Source organism: Ambystoma mexicanum, chromosome 8 (assembly GCF_040938575.1).
Source record: "Ambystoma mexicanum isolate Mex_15411 chromosome 8, UKY_AmexF1_1, whole genome shotgun sequence".
NCBI classification, from domain to species: Eukaryota; Metazoa; Chordata; class Amphibia; order Caudata; family Ambystomatidae; genus Ambystoma; species Ambystoma mexicanum.
In genome coordinates, this window is record NC_090929.1 from 1,197,960,864 (window position 1) to 1,197,987,655 (window position 26,792).

General features: G+C 44.3%; 1 protein-coding gene across 1 annotated transcript in view; it reads left to right on the forward strand.

Annotated features, from left to right (window-relative positions):
* The window catches only part of ASAH2 (N-acylsphingosine amidohydrolase 2), a 475,375-nt gene that overhangs the window by 191,842 nt on the left and 256,741 nt on the right, over positions 1 to 26,792 (forward strand). The window contains exon 12 of the mRNA XM_069612073.1: positions 747 to 862. Coding sequence (XP_069468174.1) covers positions 747 to 862 — 116 coding nt within the window. The remainder of the gene's footprint in view (positions 1 to 746; positions 863 to 26,792) is intronic.

The window sequence follows — 26,792 nt, forward strand, 5'->3', positions numbered from 1 at the left end:
AAAGGCGTGACTACGGATGGAACTTGTGTTTTCTCCTATTGTTTGAAACCGGATCATATCTTTTAGGAGTGCTCCCAGATGTACTACGAATGTTGAAATTGATTAGTTCGGTGCCCACAAGTTATAGTGATGGATCATCAATTCACAAGTGATTTTATGATTTGGGTAGGACTGGTTTATGCTTGTCAAATGTGATTATGCCCTTTAAAAAAAACAAAAAAACCTTTTATTAATTATTTATTTGAAAATGGCTCACTTTTTTTCTAGAAAAAATGCATTGGCCCTCATTACGACCCTGGCGGAGTGGGTTTACGCCAGCGTTAATCGCGGCGGACCCGTCCGCCCTACTACGAGTTCCCGTAGCGCCATGGAACGTTTTCCGCCTGGTTTTTCCGGGCGGAGAAATCCATGGCGCTACGGGACCTTGATGTTGATTACGCCACCGTATTTTGCGGTGGCGCAATTAACGCCTTCCCCACTCCCATTATACCCTATGGGGCAAAAATGGGAATGGGGAAGGGTAAAATGGGGAATGGGGATTTACCGCCCCGCCAAGGTCGGCATGGGGCGGAAAATCCGCCAACCTCCATGGCGCTATCGGCAGCTTTCCGCCGTGCTCCGTGGTGCTTTTAGCACCGCGATTTCCGCCAGGGTCGTAATGAGGGCCATTGTATTTATTATATGTGTTTCTATTTTCTATCATAAATGTTTTGTTAGAAACTCTAATGGAACTTTTGAACCAACAGGATCGACTGAAGGAGACCCCTTTTGGGACGCAATCCGTGATGCGCTTCTCAGAACCCCCTCAAATGAAACCAAGGATTGCCATGAGCCTAAGCCAATCCTATTGAGTACTGGTGAGGTACGTACATAGGTAGAATTCAATGATGTGTTGGATTAGAAGATTGGAAGCCATCCGTAAGGTGGGGGGATGCATTTTTTTACCAGATTCTTGAATATGCAATTCTAGTAATTTAAATAAACAAAGAGGCGGTGCGTGGCAGTTTGAAGAGCCAGTTTGCCAGGAAACACTGTTGCAGTTGTTCTACATTGGATTTTGGAGTTCGAGAGTCTGTATTAATTTTCTACACTGGCCTCACTCCGCCCGACCTAAAACATTAAGGAATAGCACATAGCGCATGTGGTGTGCGTCAGTGTGAAGAGCCAGTTTGCCAGTTAGTTGAGTGCGGCGAGGTATGGTGTATTTGAGTCTTATATGTACACCCCGTAATAGTAAAGGGTTCTTTTGGTATCTAACGACCACTCTGAGTGCCTTTGGGAAGGATGCATTCCTCTGCCCTCGTCTCCAATCATGGAGGTAAGGAGAGCTCTTCACTGAAGGGTCCAGATGTGGCGGCTGTAGTGGTGGATTCGGCAGAGAAAGGCAACGGGTGCGGTTATGAAGCTATCCGCTCTCTGAAAAGCCACAGGCTTAAAGGCAGCCGTAAACCCCTTTCCTTGTGTTTACCATTTTTACCTTCAAAAGCTGTGTCTGAGTTGACAGTGACCAATTTGTGTCCTGAAACAGCAGCCGGGCGCTCTGATGTATCTGCCCCTCCTGTTTTGCCATCACGGAACGTGGTCCGTTTTCACACTTCTACTCCACCCCTTTCCTTTCAATCTTCTTGTAAAACTTTGCAGGGTCTTGAATCTATAGAGAACATTGCTTTTGAAGGCGCGGTTGGACGGTCCTTGATCCTGACCTTATTTGTCCTGCTGCTATGGCTTCCAATGATTCTATTAATTTTACTGACTCGTGCGTCACTGCCACTGCTCCCCTAGTAGTACCGGGTCTACATGGAGTAGAGTGACCAGACGTCCCGGTTTTGCCGGGACTGTCTGGGTATTTGCGCCTCTCTCCTGCGGTCCCAGTACTTTTTTAAGTTTAAAAACCCTGTCCCTGGATTTTGGTATCGTGTGGATACCATCCCGGTTTTTGGCCCGATGTCATGATTTTGCTGTCGGTTTGGTCAAAAAATGGGGCCAACATTTAAATTTGGCCTTAAGAGGCCTGATTAATTCCAATGAAAGAGTTGTCAGGGTTCTTGTGCAGCAGGCACTTGCCTTCAACTGTTTAAATGACAGATTTGCTAATATCGAAGGTTACATAAATGGGGGGGGGTGTAAACCTATGTAACCATCATTGTTCTGGGTTTACAGACAGAATGTAAATTCCTTTTGTAATGCTGCCAGGTCGGTAGCTCAGTCTGTGAGTGTGAATTGCACTAATAATGATATTTATGGTTGTGGTGAAACACCAGCGACTATTGTTGTCGAGGACTTCTCAATCCTCTGTGCTTTTCCATTGGTAACCAATGTTTTTTTATGGCCCACGGCTCATCCCTTCGTGTGACTTCCCCTCCTAGTTCAAGTGTTCTGCTGGTGGCGGAGGACTGGTGGCAGACAGGGTGATTGTTGACATGGATGTAATTGAGGAGAAGGAAGCTATCAGCAGTAACGCAAGGGATGAGTTCCGTATCTTCCAGCAGGAGAAAAAAAGAAAAAAAAGGAGAGAGGGGAGGTGGTAGTTGAAAGCAAAAAAACAAAAAATAAAAAGGCTGGGAAAAACAAAATTCTAGGGGTTGCTGTGCCTTTTTGAGAAAGCTATTTCTTCCCCGGGCCCCTCCTCTGAGTTTGGGGACACTTCGTGCATCATTCTGATACTGTTCAATTGGCCGAAACAGTGGTTGATGTGGCCAAGACTCACCAAAATGGGGCTGGTCCTATTGATTGTGGTGGGACTGAGTTAACGGTATCAGACCTACGACGGAAGCCTGGGAAGGGCAGAGTTCTGGATTGGTGGGGTTAGAAGGAGTGCTTAATATGCATCCCCCTGCATCCCCCTGCCTGCCCATTGATGTCATCTATTAGGGGTGCTGTTTTTTGGGAAATGACAGGAGGAGCGAGTGTTTAGTTCTGAGGTAGGTTGAACCGGTGGAAATGATAACCTGGACTGGAGTTGGTTGCCCGCATCTATGGCATCAAGACCAACCTCTCACGGGTAGCAGATTCAGGGCGCCCCTAACCCCCCCAGTAGAGAGCGTAAAGTGATCTCTTGGTTCACGAGGGGCTTTGCTCATTTATTCCAACACTGTAGTGTCAATATGACAGGCGCTGATATTTTTTTCCTCCAGGAAACATGACTCCAGGAACCACCTGTACTGGATGTCTTTGCTCTTTTGTTAAATCCTGCCTACAGCTTCAGGCCTGCTATATGGAATAAGGACGGATATGTCCTACCATATTCTCCCAACTAAATGCTTTTATGCAGTTGTGGACCTGTAGTGAGTCGCCGGACCTCACATATACTCTATTAAGAAAAATGTACTGGAATGTGGCCAAAATTAATAAGCAAGCACTGTTCAAAACGATAGAAGAGATTTTGTTTAGTTGGCAGACGTCGAGAAATTAAATTTCAATCATTATTTTTGGGGACTTGAATGCCCTGTGTATTTATGGGTTGACTGGTGATATGGAGTGCAAGCCAGAATCCGCTGTGAGGAGGAGAGGGGTGGCCTTCATGTCCTTGATGGACATATGGGACCTGAGCATTGTAAATGGTAATGTAATAGGAGATGAGACTCCACATCACACCTCGGTAAGAGATTGGCAGCGGACTGTTTTAGATAATATCTTTGTCTCCCAGCACATGTTTACATATTGAGTGTCTCTGGATATAAAGTCTAAGACTATGAGTGACCATTTACCTCTCTATTTGATTTGGAGAGTGCGGGGTTGGGGCTTGGTAACAAGTTGCTTTCCATTGGATTTGGGGTTAAATGCCGGCGGCAATTGCCTGGCATGGAATGATCATATTATTAGGTCTTTTAACAATGCTTTGGTGGAATTGTTGGGTAATGTTGATTTGTTTTGTTAAACAAAGTGCCTTATGTGATTCTGCTGAATGCAGTTTTGCAGCCCTGCCGGAACACTTTGGCCGGTCCATAGACACGTCTACGACCCTGTGATTCAGAATTGGAAAAGACAACTACGCGAAGTTCTGCGTTACAGTCCTCCTACTGATAGAACTGAGTGCAGACGTCTTAGACTTGTCTATGGAAGTTGGTTATGAAAATACAGGCACACCCTGCAATTAAAGGATGCTCAAAGGATGCTTAGTATAATATTGACAAAGGATTTTCGTTCCTTTTGGAGTGTCATTAATTCTGACACCCAAACTAAGTCCCAGGTAAACCCTATTACAGCATCTATGTGGGTTGTTCATTATACTTTGATATATTCGGTGGCCCATGTGAAAAGGGGTTTCCTGTGGGCTCCCTTTTTGTGAGCCATGGTGCCTGAGTGTAGATCATGCAGACCTTATGGGTCTTATTAGCCGTAGTTCCACTTTAGGGGCTCCAGACTCGATGGGCTTTGCATTATGGTGCTGAAGGGGAACCCATGTTTCTGGGCTAGTTTGCTGTTAGAAATTTGTGGGAGGATCCTGGAGGATAAAAAGCTGCCTGGCTTGTGGCTGACCACGATTTTGGTCCCTATCTTCAAAAAGGGATTGAGAAACGACCCACCAAATTATCAGCCGATCGCCCTCTTCGACGTGCCCTCTAAAATGTTTGCTTCGATCTGCTGGCATGGGCCAAAGGGGCATGGAGGCTTCATATCTACCAAACAGGCTTTCTGAAGGGTGCAGGGACCAATGCAAATGGATTTGTTTTGAATCCTTGGAAACATAATGCCAGGACAAAGTCGAAGCCGGTTTTTATACCTTTTATTGATTTTTCAATGGCTTTCAACAGTGTCGACAGAGGCCTTCTGTGGTGGAACCTTTTTAACTGGGGTTGTCCGGTGGCCATTGAAAGTAGGATTATTGCTCTCCACTCCAGTGCATCAGTCCGGGTTAGATTGAATACTATGGGGGCTCTCTCAAGTGAGATTCAGAGCTCACGTGGCGTGAAACAAGGATGCGTGTTAGCAACCCTTCTTTTTAACCTTTTTATCTATGACATTTCTGATGCTTTTAAAAATACACAATGCTTTACTCCTTCTATGGCAGCTAACAGAGTTAAATATCTTTTGTAAGCAGATGATCTTGCTCTCCTGGGTTATACTCTGATTGGTTGGCAAAGACAACTTGCGGACCTGTCAGAGTATAAGAGACTCAATAAACTTGTAATTAATATTGGTAAATCGATGGTTCTCCAGTTTAGATCTGGGACTAGGCGACATTTTTCTAACTACAGGTGTTCTTTGGAGAAGTCAATGCTAGAGTAAGTTGCTAACTTCGTTTACCTGGGTTTCTGTTTATCCGAGGGACTCAGTTGTACGGATCTCCTTACTCATCACTTGCTGCTAAAGCTTCCCTAATTAATACAAAGTTTGGTTATTTCTCAATGGCACCGGTTTTTGAATTTTAGAACAAAAAGGTGCTCCCAGTGGTGGTGTATGGACCAGAAACTGTGTTATTCTACCCGAGTGAGAATTGGGCCAAACTTGAAGGAAAGTTTTGGCAAAGGGTGTTGAAACTGCCACAAGGGGTCCGTGCTGCCGTTTTGCGCTACGAGTGGCGCCTTCTGTCAGTGGCTGTGCATGTGGAATGGAAGCAAATTTGTTTATTTTGGAAAATAATGTCAGGGGATGAGCCCTCCTTGTGGTGAGAACTGAGACAGCTGATGGAGTGGAAAACGTGTTCTTCATTTAATAGATGGGTATCTCCTTGTATCAATGTTATGGTAAAATGCGATGGGGACCTCCCACTCCAACAGGTAACTCCTCATCTTGCCAAAAAGAAACTGTTGGAGTGGGATTGGATCATTACCATAAAATAGATTTGCAGCTTCAAGCTATTTTGGGGATTACTCCTTAAAGGCATGGTCTAGTAAAAATGTTTATTGTCCCTACGGGTCGGCCATGTTTTTTTAAGCCTAAGTGGCTTGATTTTAGAAAACTTTCATATGGACCTTACCCGAGTTTTCGTCCATTAAACGCACGCGAAAACAAGCACCGGGGAGCTGCCATTTTCTGATAATCCTATCTTTTCCCCGATCGCCCTGGCTGACCTGCTTTTGCGGCACTAAATTAATTCCCCCGCCCCTGAGCCTGACATTATCAAAACATTCATATTCCCCGCCTCTCCCCGTGACGTTACTGTGCTGCGTAGGCAAACTCGCCCAGTCGTCTTCTGCGCGACTCCACACAGAACCCGGAAGCCAACACAGATCAACTCACAACACAGCGCGCCACAATTCGGAATATGAAACTGTACTTTAAAATGAAACAGCAACGCGGTACATTTGCTAAAGTACATTTATTTGACATTAAATGTTTAGAGAATATTCAGCAATTGCCATATGAACTCCGGAAGCCATTTATTTTCTTTTATCTGTATCCGCAATAACTGTTCCGTTTCATCTTGAGTCACGCGCTGTTCCTTTATGGTACACAGGGTGTTCATTTTCGTAAAAAGAATCTCTTTGGAAGCACGGTGAACCGCAAGGCTGTTCCATCAACTAGACACTAGTCCAGCCTAAAGGTTGTTATGTTGCTTCTAGCCACTAGTACAGCGTAAGGGCATGTGGGCCCTTGGCGATCGTCCCATAATATGGTGATCGTGCTCCAGTTGTTGACACGAAGCTGCAGGTGTCTGCTGAAGAATCCATCTGCCGGTGTCTCAAACAGATGGCAGTGGCAGAATGGGATCAAATACCTGTTATGAAAACAAAAAAATGATAATTAGTCTCGCTAGCCGAACTTCATTAATATTACTCATTTTATTTATTACGGCCGATTAGAAACTATTTGCTTGCAAGGATAGTTCAATGGAGTATGTTCGTCTCTAAAATCAATGCGAAAAGTAACGAGATAAATCGAGGCCAACACACAATGATAAACGACAGTTAGTCTACATGCGTGAGGAATGATATGATATATGATATGGCATTTGTAAGCGCCTATACTCAAGTGTTTCTAGGCGTGACGAGGCAGGTGGGGAACAAGGGCAGACAGACAACGATCCTACTAGGCCAGGTGTCTTTCTGATCGCGCATGGGGAAGGGCTGTACATGGTTAGTTGAGTACAAATTAAATAATAGGGCCAGCTGGTGGCAAGTGCAAGGTAAATGCCGGGAGAAGGGGCTGAAGGATACAGAGACAGTCCCGTAGTGCAGGGAAAAGTGGCTGGGCCAAGGACCGAGATCGGTGAGACCAGTGGACCTGCATGCCCATGTGCCCACTACGAACAGTTTTACTTGCTTTTCCTAGCTCTTCATTCATTCATTTATTCATGCATCCATTCATTAAATCTTCATTCCGGTATAAAAGCGTGTAAAGATTTACTTACATTATATTTGAAATTTCCATTGTGTCTCTTTGTAATGCAGTCTGTAAAACGGACCGTGCTCTTGACAACGATTTTTCGTATACTGACCTAAAATGAAACTCGGTCTAGTTTCTGAATTTTCTTCCTTATCGTCTCTTACGTTATTGCGCACTCCCTTCAAATGTAGTTCTTTCGGCATGGTCCCTGTCTCAAGGTAAAAAAACAATAGACCCTTATACTGCCAGTGCGACTTGTGGGCCTCATCTGGGCACTGTCCTTCGCATTCTTTATTTGCAACATCACGTAGTATAGGCATCTGTGAGAACTTGAAGTTTAGAATCCGTCTATGGAGTGCGCCTCAATGTGAAATGCGAACTGGCTTCTCTCCCACATGCCACGGCCCGCTTGGCTGGCGCGTTCTAAGTGCCCCAATTTTGTCCCGGTTGTCTGAGAGCTTTGCAGCCCAAATTGAGACATTTAATTTTTGGCGGAAGGTCAGGGAAAGTATAAAGTACCATAGGAGTTGAGTTAAAAGTGAGATTTATTGTTTGTTTGCTTGTTTTATTATTTGCAATACGCAAGCCTCCCCTCCGTTTACAGTGCGCAGCATTTACATTTACATGAGATGAGACATGAGAAAAATATATACATACACATATGTGAGGTGAATAGAGAGAATTCAAAGATGACACCCAGCTTGTTCGCCACCCATGATGGTGAAGGTAGGGGTTAGGTTTACAGGTACACTGTACAATAACATTTATTTACAAAAAGACAATCGTATTGCAATTATTTAAACCGGGATTTGTACTTCACAATCAGCTGTGTTTCGGGTGGGCATGGCACAGTCGCAATGTTCGGTGGCAATGGATCACTGCTCTGCACAGAAACGTCCAAAATTCCATATCTGTGCTTCTCTAACACAACAACAATAAGGCCTTTCACAAAGTCGAACTGCATTTCATCATAGACTGGTTTGATCACCCATTGCTTACTTCGTTTTGAAAACACCTTAGTGTAGCGAGGCATCCTTACTTTACCCCTAGTCCTATATTGTTTACGTCCGCCATTGCTGTTATGGGCCAAGACCGCTAGTAGAGTGCGATGTTTTTTGCCCCGAAAGCTAAAATGCAAGCGGTTTGGCCTGTACTTTAGGCACATATTGTGGAACACCTCCAAATCTCCTGTGTGACAGAATTCTGTCAGTCCTCTCAAATCTCTTGATAGAGTTTTGTCGAAAACAATCTTCTCAATGGCTTTGTGTGTCGGTGAAGATGGAATCAACCACTTCTTCTTCCGTGCCTCCTCTGGGGAGAAAGGGCCATGTTCACATTGGTGGAAATGTTCATTTGCTGTCCAGCGGTGAACGTTGGTACAGTGGTGCATCAGTGACCGCCATTTTTCAAGTAGTATTTCCACTGACCCCTCACAAGTTTTTGAGCTCCACCAAAGATGGTTGGTGATAGAATGTGACCACTGCAAAATACTTTCAAAACCTTTTTTTTCCCTGCAGTCGAGATTTTCTTATTGATTGATTTAGCAAGATGCCATACGTCAAATTGATGTTTAATATGTGGGAACTGCTCTCTCATTGTCTTGGCAATTGAAACGTGTCTATCGGTGGCTATGAGGTCGATGTGCATTCCCCTCGATTGTAGATATTCCACTGATTTTAAAAAACCTAGTTTCTCCATGGCCACTGAGGATGTACATTGTGTTACCTGCACGACCACCGAACTCACAATTTTCTTACTATCCATGTCCTGAAAGTGGTAGGTGCAGTACTTGGCAGAAAATCCAGGGCTGTCGCACTGTCCATCGCCGGCTAGCCTGAATCGTTTGCCTTCAAATGTACTTGCTAGAGACAATTGTTCAATTTTCCAAGCATCACTAATGGCCGGAAACAGATAATCACGTTGGTATATGTAGTACAGCGCTTTAGAAATGAAATGGAGTCCCACAAACTGAAAGAAAGCCTCTAACTTTCTAAAACTAGAGCCACTAAAAAGTGTTGCATCTGCACACAGTAGATTGCCTGCTGGCAGTTTCCCCAGCATCGGTTGTGCAGACCATGAGAACCTATGATTTAATCTACAGGCGGCATTTATTTTGACGTTACTGCCTTTTATTTGACGAGTCACATTAATCAATGGCTTCCCACATACTTTCCCTCTAATGGAATGCACACATTTCAGCATACTTATAATTTCCATCAAACAACTGTCGAATACAATGTATTTGCTCTCTTTCATTAGACTGTCATCCTGCGTCAACGTTGTTTCGGCCTTTGACTTTGTGGAGATTTCAACACATTGGAAAGTAATATCGCTGATATCAAGTTCTGATGCGTCTATGGATGCTGCGGCTGGTTCATTCTCTGTCATTTCAACATCTATTACTTCAACATTGATGGGAGAACACAACAATGTCAACAGGTTTTTTGGTGGCAAATTTTTGGCGGGTGTAGATTGCGTAAATTGATCTGCAACTACTTCAGAGCTATCTTCAATACATTCAATAACATCTTCTTGTGGTGGTGCGGTCGCACTGTAGCTATGGTCCGATGCAACTTTGCTGTAGTCTCCAAACACAGTTAATTCATGTTCTGGCCATTGGACATGAGCATCTTGAGCCTGAACACGCCTCGCCTCAATTAATAGTTCCTCCATAGTGTACACGGTCTGGCAAGCCACATCTCTCATTCGCTTCACTGTCTGTGTGTGTATAGTTCTGACACCCACGGGTAACTGGAGGAGAGATTGGAAAAGGGATGTTCAGTTTAAACACAAGATGGAGTGTAGTAGAATTGACTGGAAAAAAAACAAAATAGTCCCCAGCACAAACATTTTTTTAAAGTTATGAACTGTTTGTAACTAACCTTTTATTGTTTTTTTTTCTTTGCAACTTTTTTGACTCGACCTTCCACATCTGCATGCTGTAGCTCCGATCCGTTTCCGCATGTCCTCCCTTCCTCTTGCGCTGCAACGACTATATTTTCTGTATCCGCATAGACAGCACGGAATGAGGCTCCATCGTCTCCCTGAAACATAGTACTTTCATTACTATGTATCAAAATATTGTTAGCATAAAACACACGTGAGGACGAACACACAGGTACATCTCAATAGCCAAACACGATTTAAACATTGTGTGCAACAATCAAACGACAAGTATTCGACCAGTGATGATCTATTTCGATGGAACTGTCAGTATCCATACCTCTGGCTCTGCATAGACTGCCATGAATGGTTGTATTGGAGAGGAGGCATCCGCATCTCCCTGAAACACAGTACTTGCACTAGTATGCTTTTCAATATTGGAAACACAACACACACTTGGGGTCGACGGCACAGGTACATATAAAGAGATAACCACAAATGATGCATTGTCCAAAAGAATCAAGGAAAATCCAAATATGATCACATTTCATCGACTTATTTCAACAATTCCTTTACATCTGCATCATCTAAATGAGATGTTGTGATTGTGGTGGAAGCTCCGTCGTCTCCCTGAAACACAGTACTTGGATTAGTATGGTTTTCAATATTGGAAACATAACACACACTTGGGGTCGAATGCACAGGTACATATAAAGAGATAACCGCAAATGATGCATTGTCCAAAAGAATCAAGGAAAATCTAAATATGATCACATTTCATCGACTTATTTCTCCGATTTATTTACATTTGCATCATCTAAATTGGATGTTGTGATTGTAGTGGAAGCTTCGTCGTCTCCCTGAAACACAGCACTTGCGTTAATAGGGAAGAAAGTATAGCAAATGGAATCACGTTATATGATCACGCATGATGGAGCTGTCATTATCCATACCTCGTGCTGCTGAAGAATATCTATGGATGTTGCAAATGTAGTGTGCACTTCCGAAAGCTGTTGCGCCGATTCGTATACGCATGGTCCCGCTTCCACTTCCCCTGGAATGACTTGAATGTCAGGCTCTGCATCAAGTGCAGGGGTTGACGCTCCATCAACTGCCTGAAACATAGTACTTGCATTAGTGAGGATTACAATAGTGAAAACATAACACACAGCTGGGGTCGACAGCACAGGTACATATCAACGGCTAACCACGAATGAAACATTGTGTAGAACAATCAAACGACAAGAATTCCAGCTCTGATGATGACGCTCGATGGAGCTGTCAGTATCCATACCTCCTGCTGTTGAAGAACATCTAGAAATGTTGTAGATGTGGCGGATGCTTCAGCATCTCCCTGAAAGACAGTACTTGCATTAGTATGGATAACACTAATTATAACCGAAAACAAACACCAGTGGACGATAACTTAGGTGTATATCAATTGGAAAGCACTAACCAAACATTCGGTAAAATGATTACACGATAAAATAAAAATATTACTTGACATGCATAAAACAGGTCTGTAGCGGATTAGCCTAGTAAGATTACCTGATATGCGTTAGAAGTGGTTGATAACTGCGACCACGTCAAGGATGTAGAATGTTCTTGCTTCAGATTCAAGGGATAGTCAAGAAGTTGTAAAGGTAAATTAATGATTGATAATGAAATGCCAATATTAAAAATAGCCATGTAAGGCGACAGAATACTTGTAAAATGCTCAATACAGCACAGTTCCCTGTTCCCATATATATACATTGCGTTTGTGGGTTATGAAATCGAAAAAGAATATATTGGTAAATGTCATTATTCAAAAAACTATACAATCATATCAATATCGAAATTATTACAAGGGATAGAACACCTACAATATCAATTAATCCGTTCGGATACCTACACACTACCCCAAGGCCTAAAGCTAAATCTGGACACTTGACTCACCGGTGGCGGAATGTGGACGAATAGAGTGGGAATAGCGTTTTCGAGCAATTTCCGTGTCGTTCGCCGTTTATTCTTCTTTGTTACCCAAGATGTTGTGTACATGTCCAAGGAAAAGTGCCGGCTGCAGATGCGGTATCGATCACCCCTCTTGTCCTGTAAGACTTGTTGGACTCTACTTTCCAGCTCATCCAGTGGATATCCGCAATGTCTGACCCATTCTCTTATTCGATCAACAGTTTTCGGGAATACATGCATTGTAGTGCCTTCAGATTTCGCATGGGTCTTCGAAGGGAAACCGCTAATTGAACAGGCAGGCATTGTTGAGAAATCTGAAAAGTAAATATCGACATTATTATACAATCTTCAAGAATAAAGATTTGATACAAAAGTAAATGAATCATACAATGATCAATGCAAGGCTTGTTTTGGTCGCAGGAACTATACCAGCTCATTATGTGCAGCTTAGTATTTGCATAAATTGCAGAAATGTATAAATGATGTGACTGAAAACTGAACATGTGACTCATCCCTTGGATGTTCTGTATTGCACGAGAAGGAAACATGCTTACATCATAGACTGGACCCCCGAAGGATGCAATTCGATGACAATTGACACAGATAAAAATAAATAGATCTATTGATAGCTTAGCAATGGAAATTCAAGTCCATAGCAATGAGACCAATGAACATAGCACTATTGGGTACTCTACTCGCAAATAGATAGAAATTTAAAAATCTGCGAAATATGACGAGGATACATGGTCTTACCTTGACCAACAAACAGTTGGATTCAGCAAGCAGAGCAGTATGTTGCGGGAGAATAGGTGGATGGCCACAGGTAGTGCACTGATGGGTATGCTCGAAGCAGTCACAGAAGTTCACGGATAGCACGACGACGAGCAGATTAGCATAGATCTCAGTGGTTCCCAGGTAGCACGTTCAGGAGTTGACTTGCAAAGCACAAAGATGTTCTCATGAGACATATCGAGTGGTTTTTAAAGTATTAGAAACTGGGGTGTGTTTGTGAATGAATGACGTATGTATGTCGTGGTATTAGGGGGCGGCCTGCCTCAGGGGAGGCCTGCCTGGAGACACGGGGTCTGAGGAGGCCATGTGACCGATGGCCCCTCGACGTGGGACACCTTTTGAAGTGTACATGTAGTTTGGCACCTTGGCCTTTCGCGCCCCTGACAGCCCCCCATGCCAGCGCGCATCCACCGGCGCGAACCGCCTTTGAAACAGGGGGGTGGGATGGATGGGCCTGGGGCGTGCAGATAAGGCACAGGAAGACTGCTGAATGGAGACACACTTATGTGGATTGCAGGGGGGCGGCCTGCCTCAGGGGAGGCCTGCCTGGAGACACGGGGTCTGAGGAGACCATGTGAACAATGGCCCTTGGCGTGGGACACCTTTTGAAGTGTACATGTAGTTTGGCACCTTGGCCGTTTGCGCCCGTCACAGCCCCCCTTGCCAGCGCGCATCCACCGGCGCGAACCGCCTTTGATACAGGGGGGTGGGATGGATGGCTCTGGGGCGTGCAGATAAGGCACAGGAAGACTGCTGAATGGATGGAGACACACTTATGTGGATTGCAGGGGGGCGGCCTGCTTCAAGGGGAGGCCTGGCTGGAGACACGGGGTCTAAGGAGGCCATGTGACCGATGGCCCCTTGCCGTAGGACACCTTTTGAAGTGTACATGTAGTTTGGCACCTTGGCCTTTCGCGCCCCTGACAGCCCCTCATGCCAGCGCTCATCCACTGGCGCGAACCGCCTTTATATCAATATATAGTATATTGCCTTTATATCAATGATAGTATATCGTTGCTTATCAATAACAAATGCCACATACCGGAGATTCTTGTGAGCACAGACCCACACTTCAACCGGTGTATTATAGTGGTCAAGACCCTAAGGCCTGTATAATCCAATGGTAATTGTTAGTATAGATATATGTGTGACTTTTATAGAGACATAACCTACTGAAAAACTTTGAACAAGTGTTATTTAGTGCATGCATTATCGAGAATATGTTATGTTAGCTTAGATAGATAGTGACCACCCTGCTTCACAGCGACCAGACCTTCACCCATTCGGAGCACAGATGTCTGATGTCCATCCTTGAATGGAGACACACTTGATTCATTTAAAAAATCGAAACAAACGTTGTTAAAATATATGTGGTGTTTTATTTTGTATCTTATTTTCATGACACAAAAATACAAGACTTTAAAGATTATACAGGTCAGGTTGCAGCACAGCGAGAGAAAATCCCCTGTACTGACCGCTGTCACTCGGGAACGTTTCTCTAATGGCACGAACGTCACAGGCGGGTATCACTCTTCGAACGCGGTGTCCAAGCCTCCCGTGGAGCCACCATGTAAAGGAACGATAGGCCACCAGCCTGTACCACCTGTGAAAAGGAATGAAACAAACTGTTTTTAAATGACCAAGATAAGTTTAATAAACGTTTGTTGTCAATGACAATTCTTGTAACTAATGGCATTCTGCACGGACATATGCTATCTAGTCAATGCACACTATTGAACGACTTACATGTGTTACAATGATATGTAGATGTAATTTTGGATATAGTAGAAGAACATGAAACAGGAGTGGCATGACAAGCAGAGTATACTTACTCGTTACTCGGATTACGAGGACGAACAGTTGCGCGAAGTTCGTGCATAAGCACCATCATTATTCTCAACACGGCCCGTGTGAGGCAGGCTGCCCTGAAGTCTGGCAGCTCGGTGATGCATTGCGGTCGTGGCTCGCCTTCTGAAATGTAGGCCAGGCATCCCGAGTTTTCTCGGCAGCAGCAGTTCTCGTCCTCAGTTGGCATTAGCTCACACCGATTGCATGTGCACCAGGTGGAGACGCCGTCCATTCGACTAGGCCCAGGCTCTTCATCTGTTGATTCGTCCTGCCAACTGCCGTCCGAATCCCCATCGTTTTCGCGTGCTTCCCTTTCCAGTAGTTCCTCCTCGGTATACTCGGGCTCGTACATGCAGGGCATTATTGTAGCCATTGTGTGTTAAACAAACTAAAATAATTTATAGCGGTGGTACTGGTATCTCTTCACACGGGCTACAAGCGGCGAAGGTAGCTGACCAGAGCACTGAAACGAGTCACAGAATACTCAAAGTAACACAGAGAGAGGAATGGAATCGAAAATCTGCTGCTGTGTGTTGAGAAACGGTCTGTTTATACTTATTGAGGAAAGAGGCGTCCTGCCATTTCCATGGCGACACGTCATTAGCTGAAGCGCAGCGAATGTTGACACGAGACGTGGTTTGGCGTTGGGAAATGGGCGGTACGAGTCTGCTGATGACAGGCTCAGGGGCGGGGGAATTGATTTAGTGCCGCAAAAGCAGGTCAGCCAGGGCGATCGGGGAAAAGATAGGATTATCAGAAAATGGCGGCTCCCTGGTGCTTGTTTTCGTGTGCGTTTAATGGACGAAAACTCGGGTAAGGTCCGTAGGAAAGTTTTCTAAAATCGAGCCACTTAGGCTTAAAAAAACATGGCCGACCCGTAGGGACAATACAAATTTTTACAAGACCATGCCTTTAACATTAAACTGTTTGGGGTTTTGCCATCTTATTTGTTTATGTTTTTCATGCAAATATTAACTTCTGCGCTTGCGTTTAAATTACTCCCTACAAAAGACATTTTAGGAGCTCGGGAGGGAGTGGAGCGCAGGCATAGAACTTGTAGATTTTTCAATTCTGCAACCTTTGTTGAAACTATTTTGCATGTGCTACTGCAGTGTGAGTCCTTGAAAGATTGTTGCATTTTGCACTTTGAACCTCTTCGCCGTGATTTTTAAATTCCTTCTGTTGGATGTGTATGGCAGCTAATAATGACATCTGGCAGTAATTGTTGGACATTAGCAGCACTACGTTTCTTCAAAGATCTGTTTTCTTAATTTGTTTGCGTATATTTTTAATTGTTAATATTTTTATCAATTACGACTGCACTGAATAAGATACTAAATGAATTGTAATGATGGTGTCTTTAACAGATCTTAGATATTGATTGATATTGTGTTTTTTTTTGCTGGTATGCTTTCTTACTTTGAAAACATTATTTTATGTATATAATTCACAATAAACAATAACAAAAAAAAGAATTCGTGATTTTTAGAATGTACTGGTAGTAGATAGGCGCCAGACGGCTGTGATTTGTATTTGTGTGGTCTGAAGCTAATTGTTACAACTTTTCGAAACTTATTTAATTTTTTAACATCCCGGACATATGCACATTTCTGAATCTTGCTGCTCATGGAGTCTAACCTATCCTACTAGTTACAGAGGCCCATAAGTCATCTTTTTCCTTTTTTGTTTGTCCCTATCCCCCTCACACGCCCCACACAGGCAAAGAATTCGAAACCGGAAATTCATTTAATGCAGTAAAGTGTATTGTGTCTTTCAACAAGCAAAACAACCTACATGCAAAAATGCACACCAGAGAGGTGTTATTTTCATTATATAAAGACCAGCGGGACCAGACCAAAACTAAATACCATCAATGATAATTAGAAGAAAACACTTTAAACATTGTCATAGACAAATACTGCTTTGGGTCAGGTTATCACCCCTCTGGCCCCACCATTGGTATGAGGTAACAACAACAGAGGAACCAGGATTTATTGTATTCTGCAATAGGATACTTTGAACCAGTCAAGTCACTCTGTATCAGAAACCTATAAAAATACAAGAATGATAGACTTATTTAAGTGGTGGAAAAAGTAGACCCTCACTATTCCGGTGGATTGGTGAACAATTCATTAGTATAAAGCAAAACAAAACAAAACAAAACCAACCATAGAATGAAACTTTGGTGCAAGTGAGAACCCCTCCCTCCATGCTCCGTTCTCTTATGACGCAGAATAACACATGCATTTCAATGGAAGGGTGGTCCTAGCAGTGCAAGGCGTCACACTGAAACAATGTTGCTGACAGAGAACAAAGACTCATTGTACAAGCCTTTGATACCAGCTGCGCTCTTTCATGTTAGTTAGTGTTATCAGGGAGGTCATCATATCGTAACACTGTTATTCACAGTGAATATGCTCCTTAAAGATTCACACTCCTCCAAGGGAGGCAAGGATGCTCGAATTATGATGACTAATGTCTGCTAATGCCTAAACACACTTGCATATGCCAAAGGGGAAACACCTCAGAAGTGAGAGAACGGAAAGTGAGCATTCCTGAACCCTTAGCAAAAAGCTTTAATTACAGGGACTTGCGCAGTAAACTCTAAAGGCTCGCCTCGCACAAGCAGGCAGTATCTGCTCAATATTACAATTGGGTAATGTGCAAGTAGAGTATATAAAATCTTTAATTCCAAAACATTCCCTCACATCTAGTACACTGTTATTAAATGAATATTCTTTACACAATAGCAATACTATTGAGTTTATTTAAGGCCATGCATAATCACTGAAACAGTAACACATCACGTATCAAATAGCAGTCAGCCCCTTTTCTCCTGCGTGAGAGCTCTACCAAATTAGCAGCTTCTCCTGCCTTCACCAACCATTTCCCCTGGTCTTCACATGCTTTACTGCTGGGCAGATATTGAATCATTGGTTGACTGATACCAAAGTGACAATACTTCCAGAGTGAGGATGGAGCTTTACATAGTGATATGTGTTCCATCCAGAACATAAGTAAGCAAACATTGTTATTTCAGGTGTTCAGGTCCACATATTCCCTTATACCCAACCAGTCAATGGTGAGGGATCATGGGAGTCAAAGTCCATCTGTAGAGTTTCAGGTTGCAGATTGCTGGCTTAGATAATCAGATCCCATATAAAGGCCTACTTTCAATTCATTTGGCCATCCTGGCCTCTATAGGCAACAGTTTTACTAGGCCCCTGTTACATGTAATGATATATCTGTTAAATTATTAACATTGTCACATATGGCTTTAATAATACCAATGATTCGAAAGATGCTGCAAGGGCTTTTCTTTACAATGATCAGTTTGAGTGGGTGAAAGTTGCAATGCAGGAATAGCTGGACACACTAATGTCTGTCCCTCTCTCATCTTCCATGGGCTTAACACCTTCTTAGCCAGGGTAATCCAGACATTGACCCCTTGCCCACTGTGCCTAGAAAGGCACAGCTTCAAATCCCTGATGAGGCCTGTCTAGGCTGAAACACGTGTCTGGGGTTACTGTTGGTACTCTTGTCTAAAGGAGAATTGCCTAGTATTTCAGTGCTGGATTGCCCAAGTGGGTGGGATCAAACTGATATGCCAAAGGATATTTCTCCCCCGTGGAAGGTACAGTGAGCTAAAACGTGGCGGTAGCAGACCTTCCCGAGTGGGAACCTACCCAGAGGCTAGGTTATTTGGCCGTCTTCATTTTCGGCAGAGGAGCTCCTAGAACGTTTGCATATATGTTTAGGGACTTGGGGTTTCACCATATGTTACCCAGAGTAATCCAGAAGTGGAACCCTTGCTCACTGTGCTTAGAGAGGCTGACAGGCACCCGCGTACACAGCTCATAGTATGGCGATACAGGAACTACGGTACCGGCATGCTTACCGGTACCGTAGTTCCCGGACCGCCATGTTGTAATTAGGCCCATGGGCTTAATATGAGGGCCCAAAAAGGCCAAAAGTTGTTCACAAAAATCAGGTAGGGCAGAAGGAGGACGATAGAGTACAAGGAGACTGAGGGTGAAAATGGGACTGAAGTGAAGTTTAGCTAGAAGGCCTTCACAAGAATTGATGGAGGGAGTACTAGAAACATAAAAGTTAAAGCTATCGTTAAAAATAATAGCAACTGCCCCACCCCTCTGACCCTCACGGTCAATGTGCAAGACTTTAAATCCTGCTGGAGTAGCAAGCTGCAGGACATGTAAATTAGTATTACTAATCCAGGTCTCTGTAATAAGCATAATATCTACATCATTCATCAGTATGTAATCAGCAACTTCAAATGCATTCTTAGCCAAGGAACGGGTGTTGACTAGCACTATTTTTAAAGCCAGACTAGTACAGGAAAAGTTCTTTGCTCTACTAGCAATGTTTGAATTGCTAGTGCCTTCCGCAGGCTTTACCGCTGTGAATGTCTCACGTGGGGCTAAAACAGATGGCTGGGGTTCCCCTAAAGGCTCATACCCTGTGGTGGTGTATCCCCACATACGTAGGTATGTGGTGTATCCCCAGGTTAACTATTCCATCCGCAGCTGCTTTGCTTGATCACCCCAGAAGCCCCTGGGAGTCACTGACCAGTTAGTGGGAAGACCACTTGCTTTACTCACGGAAGGTACATTGTGCATACTTAGGGGGAGGCAATTCTGATTGCACCATTCGAGAGAGACTTGTCAATCCTATAAAGGAGATAGACCTGTTTGGAAAGAAATCTGAACCCTTGCTCTCACCAGGCTGCAGACCCGCTGCTGTATGTCATCCCAAGCCAAAGAATTTGAGCCCAGCAGAGTGGTTTTGCAGGAGCAGAAATTTAGTGTCAGTGGCCATTCCCACATGTTCACACAAACCCAGACTGCTGGTGTACGTGGCAGCCAGCACAGTGCAAGGGACCTCACTGATTTCACCCATTGTCAAGGAGAGCTTAGAGTGCCACAAGGCCTTCTATGCCTGCTGCTGCAAAGACTTCAGATTACAGATCACAGCCAAAACAGTTGTAGTCTCAGGTCATGGAGCCTCTCAAACAAAGCAAGTTCGAGCCACAGAACTAGCTTATAATTCACAACCGGCTGAAATACATTTTTCAATTACAAGATTCTTGGGCAAACCCACTAGGGTATAAAAAGGGGAAGAAGGAAAGGATAGGGGTGGGCGTAAGGAGTTGAAGGCTTGAGGTGATGGTCAGTGCCTGGAAGTCAACAATCAGGACAGAGACTGAAAGAAGGTGGGCGAAGTGAAGAGGTGCAGTAATGACAATAGGGAGGTTAGGAGGAGCAGTATGGAGGCACTTAAGAGGAGCAGTAAAGAGCAGAAGGAGATGAAGAGGAGCGGTAAAGGCAGAGGATGAGGTTAAGGGGAGCAGTAAGGAGGAACTGGAGATAGCAAATAAAGTCAGAGGAGCTAAAATAGAAGAGGTTAATAAGATCAGCAAGGGCAAGAATATTAAAGTGAAAGAAAGGTGTGGCAGATTAGTTGTTGCAAAGAGTACTCATTCTTCAGAGAGATAAGAGGATCATTAGGAGAGGAGGCTGGAGGAGAAGTCAAGATGAGTAAATATATAGGGGTTGGAGGAGGAGGGGAGCAGATACTGGTTGATCATCGAGGAGGAGATGAGAATTGTGATGCAGGAGGTGAAAGAGGATGTGAATACCAGAGATGAGGAAGGGGATAAGATAAGATAAGGAAGAGGGGTAAAGACAAAGGGTAGTAAGTGGGAGGACTTGTTGAAACACTTGTGCCTGGAGAAATGTACAACTTAGTGGATGGGCAGTATCCAGGCAGCTTTGTGACCATCACAAAGTTAATTTAGCCTAACAACCCCTGGGCTCAAAGCAATCTTTGTTAAGCCCTCAAAGAGTCTGATGCTTTGCCCATGTTTAGATGATGAAGGGCACCACAGCTGAAGCAAGACTTCCTGACAACTTCAACAAAATCCCAGCAAGTAAAGGAAAGTTCTAAGACACCAACGACAGTGAGTGACTGTTAACTCTCAAGTTGGACTGACTTTAAGAGAAAGAGGAAGGACTGGTCCTGTAGAGACTGATTATAGCTATCACTCCCACCATGGGGAGTGTACTGGGCCAGTAATGCTCTGCCAGCCTGAGATGCTTGGGGCCGTTACTGACCCTGCATGTCTCGATAATCAGGGGTGACAGCTATTCCAACCCCAGGGCTCTGTCCAGGATGCAAATAGTTTCCTTTTCTTTCCTTTTCTTTCCACGGAAGATGGGCTCCATGTGTATTGCGCGAGCCCAATCTCCAACAGAAAAAACCACACAAGATGACCACCCCCAAAGCAATTACATAGGGACACACTCCTCTTTACTTTTTCTATTGCAATGGCATGATGGAGAAGCATGGGAGCCCCATCCAAGCATGTAAATGAGGGGTAAGGAGTTTTGGGGGTGATGTGGGATGTCTTGTGGATCAGGGCTAGATAGTAGAGGGGACAAGGAGGGCATGGGGCGAACTAGGGAAAACAAGGTGGCTGCGCTTGGGCAAGAGCTTGGTGGCTGGAGGACCGTGGCGGGGACACTGGCAGTTCTCGCCCTTGTTTCCAGCCACCTGATTGGCTGAGCACCCTTTCCCGGATGTAAATTATATTTATTTAATTACCACTATGTGACTTCTTTTAACATAAAACCCTCAGTTACTGTTTATTTAATAAGGACTCTTATACCTGAGACATTGGCTTTGTATTGACTGTTGATCCCATAGGCTCAAAAACTGCCTCTCTCTGGTCCAGTTTTGGAGGTTCAGTGCATACTTGAAGCTCAACCATTCCAAGACCGAATTCCTACTGCTCACCAACAACACTGAACACCCAGACATACATAACTGGCTATCAATCATGAACTCTGAGGGCTTCACACCCGAGTTCACCTCCTGCACCAAGTTCCTCGGGTTCCTCATCGACAAACACCTCTCCTTGAAGATACACATAGCTAAGAAAACTCAGAAAGCTTGGTATCAGCCCTCCCTCCTGTATGAGGTTAAGCCTTTCCTCCCTCTGGACAGCTTTAGATCCACTGTTCAAACACTGGTCCTATCCCACCTGGATGGGGATAATGCACTCAGCAAAGGCCTACTGTCGTTCCCCCTTGTGCCCCTGAGAAGTGTCCTACACGTGGCTGCATGCCTCATCAAGGGTCTACGCAGATATGACAACATTAGCCTGGTCCTCATTCACTGTCACTAGCTCCCACTGAGCTAACTCGTGTAGAAACTCAGCATCTCCAGTGGACAGTGCACCACCGGAAGACAGGACACGTACAGACTTGAAATCTGCCACAGCAAAAAGGAAATGGCCAGAAAACAAGCCTATTCTGCCTCTGCCCCAAGACTATGGAACCTCCTCCAAGTCAACATCAGAATCGCCCCCACACTTGTATAATTCAGAAAAGTACTCAAGACCCACCTCTTCAATGAGTCTTACCTCCTCAAGACCTAGAACATCATGTTGCCTCTCACACCACCTGACTCGCTAGATGCCTACTGCCACTCTCCTCCCCACCACCCAGTACAGATGTACCCCTCCTCTGTGCACCCCTGTATCCTACCCCCTGCAGTGTATCTGTTCTGTTGTTACCTCTGAGAAGCACTCTGTTATGCATCTAGACGGTTCTATACCTGTGAGGAATTCCACCATCGCCTGGGCTTTTTTGAACTTTTAAATGTAATTGATTGATGGCAGATAATCTCTGGAAAATATGTGGGGCTAATCTGCACACATTTTGCTATGCTTACTGCATGACATACTCATTGATCCGTGCACTCTGCGTGGATACAACCTAAATGCGCAGTCCCCCCTGTCATATTTAGTTTGGATCTGACAAGGGGAGTACACAATGTATCTCCAGAAGGGCAGGGCCAGACATTCCCCCTGCCATGGCCAGCCTAATTAATTAACAAAGGCTCTATGGATCCACCCTGCAGCTGGTGGCAGCATTCACATTCTAAGTTTAATTCAAACAGGCCCACATGGGGCCTGGCTGTAGAGGCTTACAAAGGAGACAGGAAACCCCAACACCCTTTCATATTCATTGTGTCAACCTGAAGCCAGCTCCCACCCTCAGTATCGATTGAGAGTGAAATGCCATGTTTGGGACTGCATCTATTACAGTATTCATCCCTGCAGGGGGACCAGAGTCCCCCTGCAGGGATGACTACTGAAACCCCTATGAGAATGTGGTTTGGGGGAGCCAGAAAGTCTGGTCTTAATGCAGCTTTAAGGAGACCTGGCGCTTTAATCAGGAACCAGAGAGCTCCATTAACCAGATAGACCCTTTGATCCACAACGGACAGGGAGATGAGTGGGACGTAGTAGTGCATGTTTTTACCCCTTTAACCTTTTATGTTGAAAAGCACTCTGGTTATGACCTCACACATAGAGGAAACTGTTGGCTGGGAACCAGGATTGGTTCATTAATGTATACTCAGCCTACACAAATCCCTGTGTCCATTTGGCTTTAAAAGAGGGCCGAGCCCATCTTTAGGCAGATCATCTGAAGGCTTCACCAGAAGCAGAAGGAATAACTTATCATTAGACCCTGGCTGAAGGTACAGTCTGCCTACATCTTCTGCCAGTAAAGGAAGGTCAGGACCTCCAAGAGAGAAGCAAGATCCCTCCCCTAAACATCTCCCAGGAAACAGAGGGAGACACCAAATCCAGAGTACCATCCAGCAGCAACAAAACCTGTATCCACCAAGCACACACTGTGCCCTGCTAGGCTCTGCAGCAAGATTCCTAGGTGGGAGAAGTGCCAGAGAGTCTCTGAAGCAAACCAAGGACAAGGCAGCTGCCTGTAACACTCTCTTATGGACGACATGAGCCCAGTGAAGAAACGAGGAGGAGTGCATCAACACGAATCTACCAACGTCCACCTTAAAGGACATTTTTCAAGCTAGTCAAGCCCCTCCATCTACAACTGACTGTTGTTACGCCGCAGTCGCTAAAGCTATCTGAGACGCCTCAATCATTACTTCAGAACTGCTCACCAGCACTGAGACAGCGATTCCTGACCATGAGCCGCCATGTAGGCCAGCCTGCAGCTATCCATCCAGCTTTGCTCGCCGAACTGCCCGCAGCCTGACAGCTGCAACTGTCTCCCATCTTGAACTCTGTTGCAGAAGCTGCAAAGTACCCTGAAACTGACTCGAGCCTGTCCAGCACCAAGAACTCAAACAGCCCAAGGTACATTTTGGTTCTGTGCCCCTACTCCTTCTCTGAAGGCCCCCAGTCACATTTTATAACCCATTGCTGACTTTGTGTTGAAACCAAGTATCCTTGAACTATTGCAATTAATTACTAACCTGACTACCCTCCTGTCAGTATCCAGAGTGCATCCCTTTTTCTTCTTTGTAACTTTTTGTCCTCTGCATTCCTTTGCAGGGTGGGTTGTATTTTGTAATGTGCTAGAACTGTCGGTTGTGATAATAGTAAAGTAGATATTTGTATATCAGTCCCTTTCATCATTGGGTAATAGATTGTATTTTCGCTGTAGTGCAACTAACCAATGATCCACAACCTTTCGGAGATAAGCCTGCCATTCCATCCACGTTACCAAAATTGGTCATGGAGGTTTATAATTTGCTTGTGTTTCCAATCTGTTTGGATCCCTTCTGGTGTACTAGAGGTGTGGGGCTGATTGATGGTTTACAAAATGATATTCATCCCTAGACCACTGGTGTCCTGGAGGTTGATTTGTTACAATATCTCTCTAAAGCGCTCCGTTATGTATCTGTATTGTTGTATACATCTGTACCGCGTTGCGTTGCTTCGCAAACTAGGTCTGCGCTCAATAAATACAATAATAATAATAATAATCCCATGACCGTCGCACACCTAAATGAGAACTATTCCCCTTGCCTGGTTTCCCGACTCGCCTGAATCCCATACGGTCTAAAATGCAAAGCTCTTCCATTGGTGAGGTTACTATGGGGAAAGTAGCGCAGAGAAGATATAAAATAGTGTGGAAAGGGCACAACTGGAGCCTGTGGCAAATAAATGTGCAGGAGGACACTTATAAATTCCCTTTACATTAGCACCTGATGCAGGGGCTGTGTTTCAGGGTCTGGATCAAGCATTAGGCCACACCGAATGGCCTATTGCTGAGAGTGTCTATGTCGGGCAGAGCAAGGCGGCTATGCTGCAAGGGCATATGTGGGGAGCTGTTCCTTTGAGCCTGGTCTAGGGAGCTACACTGGGAGCATAGCTGCATGTCCAAATCCCAGTGGTGCACTGCAATGGTGGGTGTCAGGGTTTGGGACGTAACATCTTGAATATCCTCATTGCGTTGTTTTAAATGAGTTCTCACTGACAAGGTTACTTAATGGTTACAGTTTATTCCATCGAGTGGACATTATGTTTTTGTTATTAAACTTCTAGAGTTTTTCTGACTTTCCACATAACTTTCAACGTTGACAATAGGCTTGGGATGCAATTTTGATTTTTTTTTATTGTTGTGTGTTTAGAGCCCTTTAGGTAGCACACATACAATGGATGGGATGCAGAATAACTCTTACACCAAATAATTGAACCAACTCAGGAAAATGGCAAGGTTTGCTGTTTTATTTTCAATTGTTTAAAACAGGGAGTTACAACAGACATCAGCAGACGTTCGCTCGAGCGCTCGGCTAATTTCACATAAAAACATATTTATATACTAAAAAGTTGTCATACGTGATGTCATACTACGTGCCAATTGAGAAAAACCTACGTAGAGTTGGGATCGACTTAAGAGGAACATCTAAGTATACTTTCTATAAGGGTTGGGATTATAATTGGATGTCTACTGTCAAGTGGACAACTTATGCCCACCTCTACTGCAAGTCATCTTCTACACTTATTAAGTACACAGTATATCATTGGCTCTCAAACTATAAGTCCCTTTGTTATGTGGACCTTTACAATTGTTTGGCACACTCTTGCCAGGTCTAGAACATTTGTTTCATTTAGGAGCATGTAAGCTCATACCCAGGTGTCAGGAGGTGGACTTGACTTTACCTCCCCACCCAAGTAGCCCAATGTCTCTCATCACCGATGCCTTCTGCCATGAATATTGTCTTTGAACTTGGCCTTGCAGTGCATTCTTGTCTACGATAATATAAGGGAGGGCGAGCACGCCCTAGCGTTTCTTCTTGAACTCCTTGCCCAACTCTATTTCCATCCTTGGCCCACGTGATGGGCGACCATGATTTGGACCATTTTGCAACATTTAAATGTCCTAAATGAATAAAACTTGGCATGCCTGGTGTTCTTTCTTTGCACCTTAACAAGGAATAATTTGTGTCTCATGTTCACCGCCTTCAAGGTTAGATAACCGCCTTGGCTGCCTTGACTTTGATACTAGGCCAAACAGCCTCACCATTCGTATCCTTGATCTCAGCTAAAACACAGTTCTCGACTTTCCTTCTCCATGAGTTCGAGCTTAATGAATTCATGACACCAATGTCCAATTTCTATCAAATGGCGGCTCTGCCTGCAGTCTATTCACTATGTATAGCCAGCTTCTAAGATCACTTAGTCTACTTACATTGCGCATCTGTACAGTTATTGAACGGCTTGCATTTTCTGCAGTGTGTTACACACATGCAATCTTCTTTTCGCATATGAAAGTTTACTCAATTCTTTACTTTGTTGTTAGTTTCTATAAGATCCATGCATTCTCTTCAGCCAGTCTTCTCCATATGTCACGTTCATCTCTCATGACGTCACCAGCTCCTCTTTCTCTCATTTTCATATTTCTTCAGGGAGTTCCTCCCTCAGATTGTCATCTCTTCAGGAATACATTTGATAAGGTTTTCTCAGAGGGTACCTTCTTTTGAATATTCGCTGTGGTATGGTCAAAACTACTGGTGTCAAGCATGGTGCAGTCTTCGACTAACAATATACAGGAGGTAGGTGGGTAGGATTTCCTGCAGGTGCTCCTTCATAATTGCTTGATGAGAAATGCAAGAGGCATATAGCAGGTATTAATTTCATTTGGACAAGATGTGAAAGAGGTCTGTTTGCTTTCAACAGCCATGTCAGGACTGGTACA